Source organism: Neovison vison, chromosome 3 (genome assembly GCF_020171115.1).
Source record: "Neovison vison isolate M4711 chromosome 3, ASM_NN_V1, whole genome shotgun sequence".
NCBI lineage: Eukaryota > Metazoa > Chordata > Mammalia > Carnivora > Mustelidae > Neogale > Neogale vison.
The window spans coordinates 39,092,893-39,110,058 of record NC_058093.1 but is presented as its reverse complement, the minus strand read 5'-3'; the positions used below and the strand labels follow the sequence as shown (position 1 = coordinate 39,110,058).

At 42.6% G+C, this 17,166-nt stretch overlaps 1 protein-coding gene across 1 annotated transcript in view; it reads right to left on the bottom strand.

The window, feature by feature from the left end:
- The window catches only part of CAB39 (calcium binding protein 39), an 88,440-nt gene that overhangs the window by 21,333 nt on the left and 49,941 nt on the right, over positions 1 to 17,166 (bottom strand). Inside the window, exons 3-4 of the mRNA XM_044241827.1 lie at positions 4,149 to 4,313; positions 2,106 to 2,224 (exon numbers count right to left, since the gene is read on the bottom strand). Coding sequence (XP_044097762.1) covers positions 2,106 to 2,224; positions 4,149 to 4,313 — 284 coding nt within the window. The remainder of the gene's footprint in view (positions 1 to 2,105; positions 2,225 to 4,148; positions 4,314 to 17,166) is intronic.

Genomic DNA, 17,166 nt, shown 5'->3' with positions numbered 1-17,166 from the left:
GAAGGTTCCTTGAGGAAATGGCTGTTTCCACGTCTGGGGCAGGAACCCGTACAAAATGAGCAAGGGACATCTTGTGCCAGAAAGCATGAAGCAGTCAAAGACTAACAGGGTCTTGCCAAAAGGACATGAGTACCAACTTGAAGGAGCTTCCCAATGGCCCAATGATGACACAATGTGGATATAAAAATCTGGACATAATGACTGCAATGGACTGAAATACATCAAATATATGGAAACTCCCCCTACCCCCAGACTTGAGTTCATAATGACTAGTTCACCAATTTAAAAGAACAGAGGACAAAGAAACACACTAAATGAAACCACAGTGATGCAAAATCCAAAATATGTCATTTTTCTATAGAACAAATGACCCAGTTGCTTCAACAGGTAAATGGTTAAAAAAAAAAAAAAAGAAATAAAAGAGAAGGCATAAGAGTCATATGAACCAAATTCAGTTTGTGGACCTTGCTTGGAAATGGATTTAAACAAACTAACTGAAAAATGGTGCTTTGTGGGTGAAAATCCAGGACATCTGAACACTGAGTATAAGATAACATTGGGTTTGTATGTGGTATCACGACTATGGTAAAAAACAAATCCTCGGACGTTTATGTCTAAAAATCCTAGGGATGTGTGTAAGGAGGGAAAGGAGGAGGCAAGGGTTACACGTAAGGTAGAGCTGGGGAAGGCGTAGGAAATGGCTGGTTATTTTCTTCCCTCCAGCTTTCTGCACATTTTCTGCTCTAAAGGCTAAAAAGGGGAGACCAATACCAGCTGCATTTTCTAAGCTTCTCCCCCCTCACTGAGTTTTCTGCTCTGGCCCACTCACATGAGAGCTTTCAATTCTTCTTTAAATTGTACCTTAAAATTCTCACTTTACATGATGTTTAACAATATTTGTATCATACCTCTGGCTACTTTCAAGTGAAAATATAGGCAAACTAATTTACAGATTTTAATAACCACTGCTTTCTATGGGAAAGTAAATACTCGGTTTAAAAATACACAAAGGCATCTGGAAGGTGCTCTAAGAACACCAAATTTTCAAACTACTCACTACATGTTTACACACGCAACTCTGGATTGGTAACAACAAAAAATTAGATGCCAAAAGTTTTGTATGGCAACATCTGAAGAAGCAACATAGATATTTAGAAATAGAAAGAAGGAAATAGAATGCTGGCATCAAACACATGCACTGACTCACGCTCTGTCTAAACAAGTCTGAACTTGGGGGAAGTGTTAAACAGCAGAGATATGAATCAGAGGGAGGCAAGCTATAAAGCGAGGGGTAGGAGAGCAGGCTGATTCACGACAACAGTGATGCCAGTAAAACGCTTGTCCGCCAATTTAATAGAACAGCACCAATGCTGGGACAAACAGATGCACAACAGACCCAGAGCTGGCAAACAACCCTTGTGCAAAACGACAGGGGGTGACCTTGCCAATCAGGGAGGCTCACTCCTGAGGGAGAAGAGGATTTGTTTTCTTTTGTTTTGTTTAAGTTTTCAGGCTTTTTTGGCTTTTGTTTGTTTGCTGATAGTAACACACTACCATAAATGCCTGCTTATCAGCCCAGTCATTCATTCCAGGAAGATGCAAGGTGAGTTACCAACTAAGTGGGTTAGTGAGTGGACACACACAGGTAAAAAGCAAAGGGCAGACTTCATGAACATGTCCTTTGTTGACACAACACAGATAAGCTATATAGCACCTGAGCTCTACTTCCCAGGCAGCTTCTACTGCCTCACAGTGTGCAGGTCTGTCCAAAGAAGACGTCTTCAAAGACATCATTTAACTGATAGTTCAGAAAACCTTTTAAAATCTAAGGACTAGAGGTAAGACCACAGAAGACTTTTTTCCTTCAGTTGTATAGGATTTGAGAATTTAAGGGCTCATGATTCACCTACCTTTTAACTCCCATATGGGAATTTAGCTTATTGGCTGAATTTTAAGGAGGGAAATGTGTTAAGATGTATGGAAAAATGAACTGATTGAACTACAGAGAAAATACTTTCCCACATTTACCATCTTGTCTTTGCCCAAGACCATCTTTCCTTTTTATTTTTCAACTGAGAATATAAATTTTGTTACATTGTACATACCCTTTCAATAACATGAACAAAATATTCTGTTGAGTGCAGATGTATTCAACAGTAGGAGTTCTTGTACCAATTTGTCTTCTGAGAATATTGTTGAAAATTTGAGCCACGTCTTTTTTGCCCTATTAGGAATACAATCATTAAAATGTTTACCCGACTAACCGCCAAAGACCCCATCCACCCTCCCAAGTAAACTCAAATTAATGCATTGCATATCTGTAAGTATGACTGAATATCTGACTTTAAAATGTTCACAGATATTAAATTTTCGTATTTATTTATAATTCCAAATTCTATGTTTTAGTAGTATACTGTTTTTAACATGAGCAATTTATGTTCACAAAGTGAAATCTTACTGCATATAATTTCAACCATTTCTAGCCCTTCGGATCATATGGACTCAGATATGAAAAATAAAACCCTGCTATATGCTTACAGTGTTCAGGTATCTGATTCCCACCCATATGGAACAAGCAGCCTCAAATAAAATGCTCGTGTTGTAAACAATACATATAATTTCCTTTTACAGTGATAGAAGGAAGAGAAGCTACCTTCTGCTAGTATAATAAAACTGAAAGAATCCTGTAAACAGCTCAGCTTTCATGGCAAGTAGACATATACCCCTATTAAACGAGGCCTACTTCAGAGAGATTTTATATAGATTAATAATGAAGGCTCTAAGTACCACAAGATAGAGAAATTCAGAGATCAGAACTATACAATCATCCTGTACCAAACAAAATAGAAGGACTTTACTGCTATACAGTGAACCTTATAATCAGAAAACTGCACAAGAAATTAACACACGAAAACAAACCCCTGAGATTTTTCAGAATGGCCACCTGGTATGAGGCTGACAAGCCTGCAGGAGAGTAAGTGAAATGAGACCTTTCCAGAGCCAGAGACCATCCTGTGCCCTGCGCAAGGTCAGGAGAAGCAATGGCAATCTCTAAGAATACACATCAAGGGCACACACTGCTCTTAAATTTGAGTCTCAAATGAATATTAAATTCAGTGTCCGGGTCAGGGAATGAGATGGGTGGACAAAGCAGAAGGAACACTGCATTCCCAACTTTGCAGAGGAAATAGAAATTGCTTTTGGTGGAATTTGATACACTATTAAAAATACATGATATCATCTATACACGGGAAGTAACTTTATCATCTGTTCTACAAAGTAAATTTTTATTGTCCTTTAGTATTAAAATTATATTCAAGTAACCTAGAACCACACCCTCCCATTGCTCTCCCAAGTTGGATCTGATTACCCGTCTGCAGTCCTCTCCCCTGGTTTTTCAAGCACCTGGACAGACATCGAACTGATCACTCAGGACGATAAACCCTGGCCTTAAAACAAAGCACACCCATGACAAAGACTCAGAGGAACCTGCTCATACCCAAGCTAGAGCCCTTCATTACCGTATAGCCTTCTCAGACTACCTTTCAGACTGGAATCAAGGACCATTACTGTCACGCTTAAATTCACTGAACATCTGACGCGGCACGATTCAGCTGTGTAAGCTCGGGCAGTGATATTAAACGCCTCCCAGGGCCAGGCAGGAGCCAAAGCTGGGTGAAGCAGGCCCTGAGACAGAAAAGCAAGCTGCTGTGTGCAGCACACCCCAGTGTGCCACGAGGTGGGAGCTGCTCCATTTTGGCTGAAAGGCCAGGTAGGCTTTGCAGGCTCAACGTTGTCAGAGTCAAAATTTTCAAGAGAAGCCAGAAATTCTAGTCTTCTTTAGATTGTGGACTCCTTGAGAACCCAAGGCCAGTGAATTATGTAAAGCAGCAGCTCTTTATTAAATATAATCTAAACAAAAGGACACAACAAATACCTAAGAAACTTCACACACACTGTGGGGAGAGAGGAGGCGGCCCTGCACCCCTGCCCGGCTCCGCTCATGGGGCAGGCAGCCGGCGCCCACTCACACGGCAGGAACCCTGCAGCCAAGAGCCTGATGGAATCTTGGGATCTTTCAAGGGAGAGAACACAAGGAAAAGGACCATGAGGAAGGCAGTGCGCTTGCAAGGGAAGTGGCTTCTCACCTCAAAGTCAATAAGCTGCAGGTCAGCCACCAGTGTGCCCAGGAGCCCGCTGTTATACAGCTCCTGCGCCAGCTGCGCCACGGCCTCTGTCTGTGGCTCCTTCTCGTTCGTGCCGTACAGGATCTCCTTCATGGCGACCAGATTTTTGGAAACTTCTTCAGTGGCCTGATGTGGGGGAGAGGAGAAAAACAACTCCTTTAAAAAACCATGTACTGCATCTGTCCATTTGTTACATACCTTCTCTCCATATGATATCCCCAAAACTCCGTAAGAGACACTCGGGCGGGTCTGGCCCACACTGGCCCTCGGGAGCTGAGCACACGCATGTGTGCACACATGTGAAGACCGACACACGCGTGGCGGAGGGAAGGCCAGCAGAGTGACAACAGGTACGCTGGAATGCCGAAAACTGTGTTAGGATGGCAGAAGCAGAACAGAGAGAGAGGGTTCAGTTTTGCCTCCCGTGGGAGGGAAAGGACATGGAAGAGGCCGCCAGGCTGACCCTGAGAACGGAGAGCCACTGACGAGTGAGAAAGAGGGAAGAGGAGACTGAGGGAAAGGAATGGCATGCGGTGGGGATGAGTGAGGGGAGAAGCACAGAGTCTGTCTGAGGAAAGTGTGGCGGGAACAAGGGAATGACAGCAGAAGGCAGCTCTCGATGCCGAACTAAAATGTTAGCAATAAATAATCACCGAAGAGCCTCCACTTCCGGCTAAGAGAGGAACAAGAGCCCGTTCTACCTTCCCCCATGAAAAAGATGACAAAATAGGGGAATTTATTACATGAAACACTATATTTAAAACACTGAACTTCAGACAGCACAGGACAGTGACCCTTACGAGAAGGGGAACAAATGAAAAACTCACAATTGCCCCAGCTTGCCGCCTGGAGTTTCCAGGCCACTGCGCAGGGAGGGGGAAGGCAGGCAAAACAGGTGGTCTCCAGGCCCTGCAGGAGAGCTGGGAATCCGCAAGTCAGAATACCAGAGCGGAGAGAAGTGTGCAAAGAAACACCCCAAATCAGGGAGCAGCCTGTCCATCTCTGATCTTCTCCAGAAAACCTCCTCTCAGCCTCCGTAACTATTCCTTTAAGAAAGGTAGGGCTAATGTTCCAGTCCCACCTATGGAAAGATGTAGAAGACACTAGACCATGACTTCCCTATAAATGTCACAAACATTAATGTAGCCTGAGGCTACCATTAAGAATTTTTGCAATTAAATCATATAATTCATTTGAATCCAGGTCTTTGAGTGACCCTGCAATGAAGGCTTCAACTCCTCCCACTATTTAACCTCATTAACAGCCCATTGTTCAACACTGTGGAGGTTATTTCTGGATTCTGAAGGACATGCAACATACCAGCTATCACTCTCATATCTGCATTACCTGCAAATTTGATAAGTATACCTCCCACGGCCTCAATCATTAACCAAAACACCTAAAAGGAGATAACTCTGAACAGAACCTATCATTATGACTTTGAATCATCATGCTCTTTTCATGACCTACTCATAATCTTTGGGCATGGTCACTCAGCCACTTACATATAAACCTATTTCCAAATCATATTCAAAAGACTTTTTTTTTTTTTTAAAGAGATTTTATTTATTTATCTGACAGAGAGACAGTGAGAGAGGAAACACAAGCAAGGGGAGAGGGAGAAGCAGGCTTCCCGCTGAGTAGGGAGCCCGATATGGGGCTCGACCCCAGAACCCTGGGATCATGACCTGAGTCGAAGGCAGATGCCCAACAACTGAGCTGTCCAGGTGCCCCTCAAAGGCTTTTTGTTAAACACCTGGATAAAATAACACCTGACCCTTGAACAACAAGGGTCTGAACTGTGCTAGTCCACTTATACACCCATTTATTTTTACAGGACAGTACTAGAAATATATTTGCTCTTCCTTATAATTTTCTTTCTTTCTTTTTAAGATTTTAATTTATTTATTTGACAAAGAGAGAGAGATCACAAGTAGGCAGAGAGGCAGGCAGAGAGAGAGGGGTAAGTAGGCTCCCTGCTGAGCAGAGCCCAGGACCCTGAGATCATGACCTGAATTGAAGGCAGAGGCTTAACCCACTGAGCCACCCAGGTGCCCCTGCTCTTATGATTTTCTTAGTAACATTTTCTTTCCTCTCTCTGACTTTATGGTAAGAATACAGTATACGATACATGTAACATACAAAACGTGGTGACTGCTGATGTTACCGGCAGGGCTTATAGTCAGCAGCAGCAGGCTACCAGTAGTTAAGTTCTGGGGGAGTTGAAAGTTTTATGTGGATTTCTGACTGTGTGGGGAATCTGTGCCCCTTACCTCCGTGTTGTTCGAGGGTCAGCTATATACTATTTCTTACACATTTCTTGAATATAAGACAATGAAATTAAGTTAATTTGCTATGACCTTTTTTCCCTAAGCCTATGCTGATTTCTGATGACTAGGATTTTCTTTTAGAAATGTTTAAGAGGGGGCGCCTGGGTGGCTCAGTGGGTTAAAGCCTCTGCCTTCGGCTCAGGTCATGATCCCAGGGTCCTGGGATCGAGCCCCACATCGGGCTCTCTGCTCAGCAGGGAACCTGCTTCCTCCTCTCTCTCTCTGTCTGCCTCTCTGCCTACTTGTGATCTCTGTCTGTTAAATAAATTAAAAAAAAAAAAAAAAGAAAGAAATAAACGTTTAAGAGGATCCTAGCAATCCCACGCAGAACTTCTTCAGTATCAGTGGTCTGCAGAATCTTTACCTTCTCCGGTCAGCTGTTACTGCCCAATTCTGTGAATGTCGTAGGTTTCTGATACAGCTCATCATCCCACATACCAAGTTTAAGTACTCCAAAATGTGCTTTTGGGGGACAAGTATATAAAATCATTTATCAACAGAAGATGTTCTCTAACAAACTAATTACATGGGTTATTTCTGTAATTTCATTTTATTAATCTTTATTCTTAAGCTATTTTCTCTGACAGGGAAGAACCTGGATTTAGTGCATTTCCTGAGTGTGTTATCTGCTGATTTAACACCAGTGACTCTAAGTAGTAGGCCCAGCCCCCTGTGCATCTCTGGCTAGATCACACTTTTGAGGCTCTCGGCAACCTTTCATATGCCTCAGCTTACATGTGCTCTTCTTTGAAATCATGATATGATTTTAGATTTGAATTCAGACCACACTCTATGCTCTGACAGTAAAAGACGAATAAGAAGGGGGGGTGATAGCTAAAAGGTAGGAGGTTTCTTTTTGAAGTGATGAAATGTTCTAAAATTGACTGTGGTTATGGTTGCACATTATCTGTGAATAAACTAAAAACCACTGAAAGGTACAGTTTAAATGGGTGAATGGATGTGTGAGTTATCTCAATAAAGCTATTAAAAAAAGGGGGAGAAGCCAGGAAATAGAAAGCAACTTATGGTATTTCTTAGATGAAAAGCAACCTGGACCCACGTGTAAAGCCCTCTTCTTCCCACTGAGAAGATGGTACTGTCACCTGTATTATAGGCTGAGGAGGGGTGGGACATCAAAGGCACTCCCCTATCTGCTAACCACTGTACTCGCCTGCTTATGCAGATCCTTGTGATAAGGAGAATGGATTGTAGGGAATTCAAGGAAATCAGTTAGTGGGCTACTTATGGAAACCCTCTGCCTTTCTGAGGAACTCACTTGTCTGTTTTCTCACCTCCTCATACAGCCAACTCCTTCTCACTTGATTTTTTCTCCCCAATCAGTTTCAAATATGATCAAGACTCCCATTAACAAAATCAAATAAGCTCTCCCTTGGCCAACAGAGCCCTTTCCCACTACTGCTCACCCTAAGCAAACTTCTAAAAAGCATCTACCTGTGTGTGCTATAGTCCACATCTTCTCCTGGTCCCTCCCAGCCCAGTCCCATGGGGCTTCTCCACCTAGCGCTTTACAGCTTTTAGCCACTCACCAAAGACCTGCCTGCCAGGAAATACAATTCTCTGTCTTTAGTACATGTTAGCTCTTGGCAGCAGCTGAAGGTGTTGATTACACCCTTCTTTTAAAACTGCTCCTCCCTTGTCCTCTGTGACTCACCACCACCCTAATTTTTCCTGCCTGTCTCCCTGGTTGCTCCTTTTGCCTCCTTCTTGACTCATTCCTCTTGACGAGGCCATTTAAATATTGGGAATCCCTCAAGGCAGGGTACAAGGTCTATTCTTCTCATTCTATCATCTCTTCCAAAATGATGTCATCCACACCCACAGCTTTAATTAACACCTCAATGCAGATACCTCACAGATTCCTATCTCTAATCCAGTTCTCTTACTAGTACATTCACATTCAAGAGCCCACTTGAAATGTCTCCACTTGAATGTCTCAAGGCACCTCGAAGCTTAACACAACTGAAAACAGAACTCATGATCTTGCCCTAATGCCTCACACTCTTCCCTTGTTCTCTACTTCAGGAAACGGTATGGTACTACTACTGATGTTCTTGTGCATGCTGGAAACTCAGAAGCCATCCTTAACCCTTCCCTCTTTCTCACCCCGCCCCAATATCTAATTCACCACATCTCCCAAATCCATCCATGTATCCCCATACCACCACCCGCCATGTCAGAATCCCCACAGTTCTTGCCTGGACTACTGTAAGTAGCCCACTAACTGATTTCCTTGAATTCCCTAAAATCCATTCTCCATACCACAACTAGAATGATCCTTTCTTAACATAAATACGATTGTCATGACTTCTGCTTCAAATATGCTCCAATTACCTATTGCTCTTCGGTTGGAGAAAATTTCTTAACATGTCCTGCACTACAGTTCCTCCCCAACCATCTATAAGCCACTTCTCTGGTCACACTGGCATCCTTTCAGGATCGTGGCACATGTGATTTCCTAGGCCCATGCCCCGGCCTCACCTCTTGGTCAACTCACATTCTTCTTTCATCTCTCGCTCAATGATCACTTCCTCAGAGGAGTCTTTCTTGCTAAATTCTATCACACCTTTACCACTGCCACATACTTCTTTTCTCACAGTTGTACGTAATTCTGCTTTTCCTTGTGATTTCTAATTAATGTGTTCCCTTCTACTCCATCAGGAGCCCCGTGCTGGCAGGTGCGCCATACTTGCCTGATGAATAGCTGAAAATCAGTAATCTTGATCACCAGGATATTAAAAAAAACATCCAGATGAAAACTGGATGTGGGGAAATGTGATATTATCATACCATGAAGGCAAGGAATTCCTAAAAAATGCAGTGCATGCATGAAAGGCAATCTACCTGGCAGAGCAATAGCCGTGAGCAACGAACATAAACCCCTGTGTTCGCACAGAGAAGAGTCTGGAACGAGACACCCCAAACTGAGCATAGACTGCCTGTGAGGACAGGGTAGAATACTTTCCCTTTTCACTTGCTCTACTTCAGCCTTGTATATTTCACAATTTACACTTTCCTTTACACCCATGGTTAGTTGCCATCTATAGAGGATAATCAGCAGCATGATATAAAAAACTAAAACTCATCAACCTTATTATCAGCAGTCCTGAGACAGAGTATGTTCATATTTCAATTGATGGCTTTTAATTTTATGCGTACGTCAACTATTTGTGTGATATCGGTTCCCCATTACATAGATAATTACAAGTTGATTAAATAAAACCTTAAAAAAAAAGAAAAAAAGAAACATGTCCAAATTTTCCTGAAAGATGATCAGAAAACCTTGGGCACCTGGGTGGCTCAGTGGGTTAAGTGTCTGCCTTTGGCTCAGGTCATGATCCTAAGGTTCTGGGATGGAGTCCCATATCGAGTCCCATATCAGGCTCCCTGCTCAGTGGGGAGTCTGCCTTTCTCCTCCTACCCCTCCCCCCTGCTTGTGATCTCTCTCTTGCTCTCTCTCTCAAATAAATAAAATCTTAAAAAAAAAAAAAAAAAAAAAAGATCAGAAAACCTTAAGAAGTATTTCACCAGAAAAGGTGATGTGGCAAGTGTTTTCTGAATGAAGATAGCACACAGAACAAATAAACTTGTCTGTTCCTGTGTAGGCTTGGCTTGGCACCCTTTATCAGCGTTCATATCAGGGAGCCCGCCTAGTCCCCCATCTCTGGCCTGCTGGCATTAAGTCACCACGTTCTCTGGCTCTCTGACCACATCCTCCTTATTGCACCTCCCTGTCTGTCCCTTCACACCTACTGAGTAAGCGAGTCACACTTACCACTTCTCCAAGCACTATACCTTTTTTCAAGCTGCTGAGACCATTGTGTCACCTAATCCACCAGGCTCCTCAACGACTGTGTTACCTGTCCTGCCAAGACTGCATGTTTCTGTGCTGTGCGTGCCCACAGCAACAGTCTCTTGTTCCCCTAAACAATGTTGGATGTTCTTCACTGAAATTTTCTCTAATTCTCTACCTCAGCTCCCAGGTTTCTCGGCACTATAGAGAAAGTGCTGGAAACTGTGTACACTTAGTTGGCTAAAATTCATGCTGTTCGATGGCCTTCAATCCAGTCAGAAACATTTCTTCCATCTGGATTATTTTCAACTAGGAACTCCTAATAACAGATGCTTCAAAATTGCTCCACTTTTCTCAAGAGACTTCAATGTCTCTCTCACTCTCTTCTCCCTATCTGAACAACTAGCTTCACTCCTTCCATGTTGAGGTAAGACTTCATGAACTTCGGGGCACCGAAGTTCAAATAAAAAATAAAAATCTTAAAAAAAAGAAAAAAAGACTTCATGAACTTCTCCATCTCGATGTACGTCTGCCATCCTCCATCCCGACCCTGGACATACACCAGAATCACTTGGGATCTTTTTTAAAAAATGCCCAAAGGGGTGCCTGTGTGGCTCAGTTGATTAAGCGTCTGCCTTTGGCTCAGGTCATGATCCTGGAGTCCCGGGATTGAGCCCCATATCAGGCTTCTTGCTTGGCAGGAGCCTGCTTCTCCCTCTCTATCAAATAAATAAATGAAATCTCAAAAAAATTAAAAATAAAAAAGATGCCCAATCCCCTCAAGAGACATGTTAATGACAAAAGGAAAAATAGTTCTTTCACATGCAGACACCATCATAACTGTGTGACAGAGTAAGTGAGTGGTAACAGGACCACGACCTCACGTGCCTCTTGGCACTGCCAAAGGTACAGCATTACTTCTGTGATTTTGTTGCCAAAAAGGCATCACCTGCATTGAATCATGAGGAAACATCAGCCAAACCCAAACTAAGGAACAGTCTACAAAATAACTGGCCAGTACTTTTCAAAAGTGTCAAGGTCATAGGAGTCAATGGAAGACTGGGACACTTCCAGATTAAAGGAGAGTAAGACACAACTAAATGCGATGTGTCATCCAGAACTGGATCCTGGGCCAGGAAACGGACATGAATAGGACAACTGATAAAATCTGAAAAAGACCCATGGATTAGTTAATATTATCATATAAATGTCAGTTTCCTGACTCTGATCATTAGACTGGTTATGAAAAATGTTAACTTTTGGGGAAGCTGACAGAAAGGTATTCTTTTTGTAATCATTTTATAAGTCTAAAAAGTTCATCTACTCTCTTATTTTGCTTTTTCTTCACAAGTGAGAGGCATCCCTCCTGAGTTCCAAGGCTGATGATGGTTCTATATATGTGCTAGAGAAAGGGCCCCTTGCCTCTAGTCCCCCACGTGCAATTTTGCCAGTTGTGTGGGCCTCGTGGAATGTGCAGGCTCCACACCTCAAGATCTCAACTTCCAAATAAAGGCTCTCCCAGTTCTCTACCGCCCCATCCTCTCTCCTCACTCTCTCACCCTGACATTTTTATCTCTCCTCAAGTGACCCTGAGTTTTCACACTACTCCTGTCCACCCTCGGTGCCCCATACCCACAAAGCCTTCCCTCACTTCCCCCGCTCTCCTCCTCTGATGCCACAGCAGTTGCTCCCCTGTTTCAGCCCCCCACCTTGTAGGCTCAGATCTTCTCATCTCTACCTCTCACTTCCCTTATTACAGGGCTTTGGAAAAGGCTTGCTTACACTTTTTGTTCCGTCCCCACTCCCCTGTCTATGATGGTGACTTATACACGATGTGACTTCATGATTTTGTTAATTGACTCAATTGTCCAAGACATTTTGTCAGCTGAACATGGTGTTCTGGGACACAGACGCCATTAAGTTTCATGGACACAGACTACTAAGAGCAGCCAACTGTTTTACAAATATGTGGTCGTGAAGAGAAGCACGTGAAAGCATTAGCCCCCTCATGACCAGCCACTCACTTGACTGGAAGGTGACAAGGATCACGCCTCACTAAGCCTGCTGCTGTGGATCACGCTGCTGCCTCATGGAGGTAAGAAGCATGAAACTCGAAGTTCTTAGTTGTTTTCTTGAGGCTTTCTGAGCCACACATGTGGGAATCTGAGGATACTCCATGGAGCAGAGTCACGGAGAAAAGAATCCGGGGCTTGACCGAACTTCTCAGGGAAAGGCTCTGAGTTGAGAAGTGTTATTGCTAACTGCTGGGGGACAGGCACCTTAATCCTCTGCCAGAAACCCTCACTGACTTCCACATACAACTGACGGTAACACATTTCATTTTTAATTAATATCCCAAGGGATATTTTTTAAATTAAATCATTTAAATTATAGGATCAACTTAAGTAGTAACCAATATTCCCAAGTTCACATCTCACACTCACTTCACTAGTAACAATATCAAGGCTATAGACTAGAGCTCTTTCCCTCCAAGTGTGAGGACATAGGAACTACTTCAAATTTTTAAAGTGTAGTATCTGTATGATAACTTCTCCAATTAGAACTAAGGCTGGGAGCCTTTCCACTGCCTGCTTTCCCATTAAGAAATACAGCAGGGACGCCTGGGTGGCTCAGTTGGTTAAGCAGCTGCCTTCGGCTCAGGTCATGATCCCAGCGTCCTGGGATCGAGTCCCACATCGGGCTCCTTGCTCAGCAGGGAGCCTGCTTCTCCCTCTGCCTCTGCTGTCACTCTCTCTGCCTGTGCTCGCTTGCTCGCGCTCTCTCTCTGCCTCTCTCTCTCTCTCTGGCAAATAAATAAATAAAATCTTAAAAAAAAAAAAAAGAAATACAGCAAAGTGGGAAAATAAATTAGCAAGCCAAACACTAGTAAAAATGGCCTATATCAAGACCTCCAAAAACTCGGGTTTTGTGTTAACTCTTGCTTTAAGGACAACGTTCCCACAGTACCCATCACTGTACTATTTTACCAACATTAGTGGCAACCACTCAGATGCAAAATAGCGATGTGAAAATACAATTTTAGAAGACAAAAGGAGATCCTCACTTGATAAGTGAGTTAGTGCTTCTAGACCACATCCCTGAAATGCTCATAGCCATTTTCACCCACTCCTCTCTTGGACCCAACAAGGCCCAACTACTCAGGAGATCTCAAAGTGGCCTCATAGCAGGAGTGAAAGATGACAAGGTGGCTCTTCAGAGGTGCAGACATGGGGCTGTGCGGTAGAAGACCGGGTCTGCCCACTCTCCGACCCAGTTTTTAATAAAGTTACTAGGTAAGCCCAACTTTAAATATAAAGCACACTTAAAAATAAACATGGCAAAAGTAGTATGTTTAAAATATAGATATGTCTGCTTCAGAAATTGAAAGGCAAAAAACCCTTTAAAAAAAGATATTCTACTTCATAATAATAATTAAGTTAAAATGGCACAGTATTTATTTCCTCCTGCCAGAAATAAAGACTTCTTTTTTTTTTTTAAAGATTTAATTTATTTGATAGAGATTACAAGTAGGCAGAGAGGCAGGCAGAGAGAGAGAGTGGAAGGGAAGCAGGCACCCTGCTGAGCAGAGAGCTTGATCTCAGGACCCTGGGATCATGACCTGAGCCTAAGGCAGCGGCTTTAACCCACTGAACCACCCTGGCACCCCAGTAAAGACTTCTAAAAGAAGTCTGGTGAGTGAAAAATAAATTGGTCCAACAAACTGGATGGCAATTTGGCAAAGTGTATCAAAAAGCTCTAAAAGATGCAATCTCCATAAATCACACATTACACTTCTAGGAATTTACCCTAGGAAAATGGATAATTACACAAAGATATAAGTATAAGCAGTGTGATTTATAATAGCGAAGAACTAGATGAAAAGTTATCCCACTGAACTGGTTCAATTATAATGTACCCATAAAATGGAAGACCGTGGCAAGCTTTAAAGATAATTAAGTAGATCTATACTGATATGCGAAGATGTGAGCATTAAAATTGAAAGATAAACCAGGTTACAGAACAGTATGATCCCACATTCATTTACTTATTTGCTAGGAGAGAGAGGGAGGGGGAACATATGAATGAGAATCTGTAAGGATATCCTACCATGTCAACAGTAGTCACTTCACGTGCTAGTGGAATGAGAAGGAGCTTTAAACATAAAGATACATACAGAAATCCATCACAACTACTAGGCATAATGAAAGGAGCACAGCTCTCTCACACACCTCCCCCAGATGCCTCACATCCCCTCGCTACCTACAGAGTGCTCAGGAAAAGAGAGAGAGGTTGCAGATGTCAGCCTCCTCTATGTCTTCAAATGAACAGGGCTTTGGCAAATAGATGCTTAGGTAAGGAGAAAGAACTTGATGACGAAGGTTGTGAGCCAGGAATACAGAGGCAACATTTCTTTCTTTCTTTTTTTTTTTAAGAGACTATATTTTTAAGTAATCTCTACACCCAACCTGGGGCTCAAACTTACAACCCTGAGATCAAGAGTCACAGGCTCTCCTGACTGAGCTGGCCAGGCGGCCCAAGGCAACATTTCTTATATCAGTCAGTCAGGAGGAGAGAGGGACCAACCAATTTTCTCAGAGAAAATGAATTATGAATTGAAATGCTAGATTTAAAGGGATGCTGCAATATGGAGTCTGAGTATCTTAAATGTTGAAAGGAACATCAGCGATCATCCAAATAAGTGTTGTTGTTGTTTCTAAAGGTTTATTTATTTGAGAGAGGGAGTGAACACATGTGTGTGGGAGGGGAGAGGCAGAGGGAGAGTCTTGAGCAGACTGTCTGCAGAGCCCAACACAGGGCTCAATCTCCCGACTCTGAGGTCTAGACCTGAGCTAAAACCAAGAGTCAGGTGCTTAACCAACTGTACCACCCAAACGCCCCAAGTGGTTTTTAAACCCTTTTGGGGCCACTGATATCCTGCTCCCTACTTCTATCCATCACTAGTTTTCAAAATAAAAGTCTTACATAGAATCCCAACATACAAATGAGGATAAAGTTAAAAAAACAAAACAAAACAAAACAAAACAAAAAACGGACAAAGGAAGAAGGAGCACCTGAAACCACAGTCGGCTTCTCTAGAGCACACCTTTGGAATATTAAGTTTAAAAGCAAAAAACCACACAAACATGCCCTTTCCCTAGCCCCTGGAAGAATCCCTCCTTTAATCGATCTCATCAGAAATATCAAAGTTTCTCTAGATAAGCAGGTGGCAAACTTTTTATGGATCATATAGTGTCTGTCACAACTACTCAATTCTGCCACTGTAGCAGGAAAGCAGCCACAAACCATATGTCAATGAATGGGCATGGCTGTGTTCCAATAAAACTTTATTAAACCAGGTAATGGGCTGTCCTGGGCTGCAGTTTATTGACTCATGCACTGGAAAATATTTGGTGGGTAGAAAATAGGCCAGAGGATATGTGGCCCTAGAGTTAGCTGTATACAACTATCAAATCCTCTCAATTCTCCCTCAGTAATCTAGTTGCATATCTGGCTTCTCCTCATCCTTTAGCTTTCCTTGTCACCAGAGTTCTCTCACGAAGTTCATCTTCTGCCACTATAACTTCACCAATACACTTCCAATCTCACCCCACCTCTGACTGAAACATTGCTAGCAGGAATGAAAAGTGGTACAGCAACTCTGGAATAGAGTTTGGTGGTTTCTTGCAAACTAAACATGTGATTACCTTATGACCCAAGAATCGTACTCTTGGGCATTTATTCTAGAGGAATGAAAACCTACGTTCACACAAAACCTGTACAAAAATGTCCAGAGTAGCTTTATTTCTAATAGCCAAGAACTGGAAACAGTCTGGAAGTCCTTCAACGGGTGACTGATTAAACACACTGGGGTACATCCACAGAATGGACTAATAAAACTCAGCAATCAAAAGGAATTATCATTACTCACACGACTACTTGCCCCGATCTTGTGGGAATTAAGCTGAGTGAAAAAAAAAAAATCTCAAAAGGTTATACACTGTATGATTCTATTTATAAGATAGATACTCTTGAAATAACAAAATTACAGATTTGGAGAACAGATTTGTGGTTGCCAGCAAGGATTAGGGAAAGGGGGAGAAGAGATGGGTGTGGCTATAAAGGGATAGCAAGGGGGGCCTTGTGGCCACAAAACAGTTCTGTGTCTTGACCGTGGTGGTTACAAAGAAACCACACAGCTACACACATGCAACAGGCTCATGCTGCACACACACACAGAAAACTGATGAAATGGGAACAAGGCCTGTGGACCTTATCAATGTCAATTTCCTGGTCTTGATACTGGATATAATTATGTGCCATTCCACCACTGGGGGAAACTGGGGGAAAGGTACCAAGGGCTCTCCCTATATACTTTCCTGCAATTTCCCATGAATGAATAATTGTTTAAAAATAGATTTAAAACAAAACAACCACCACAAAGATTTCTGCAGCTCCCTCAGTGTATCTTTAGATTGTACATAAGGCCTTTTTCAATCTACCACAACCTACACCTGTAGCCTCACTTCCCACCAGACCCCTCTATCCAGTCACCCCTATAATGTCACCTTGAACTTGTCACCATATTCTGGACATACCATAACCTGTTTCACATTCCATTCCCTCTCACTCTTTGCTGGCAACACGTTAAAATCCAGTTCAAATGTCAACTTCATACTTAATGCTGTATCTTAATGCTGTATACTCTGACACAAGTAGTACTGTATTATCCTCCTGGTTCCACAGAATTTCATGCATACCTCTAAGTCTCTCTATACTACATTATGTTATTTATATGCCTATTTCCTCTAGTAGATTATAAACTCCTTAAGAACAGGGA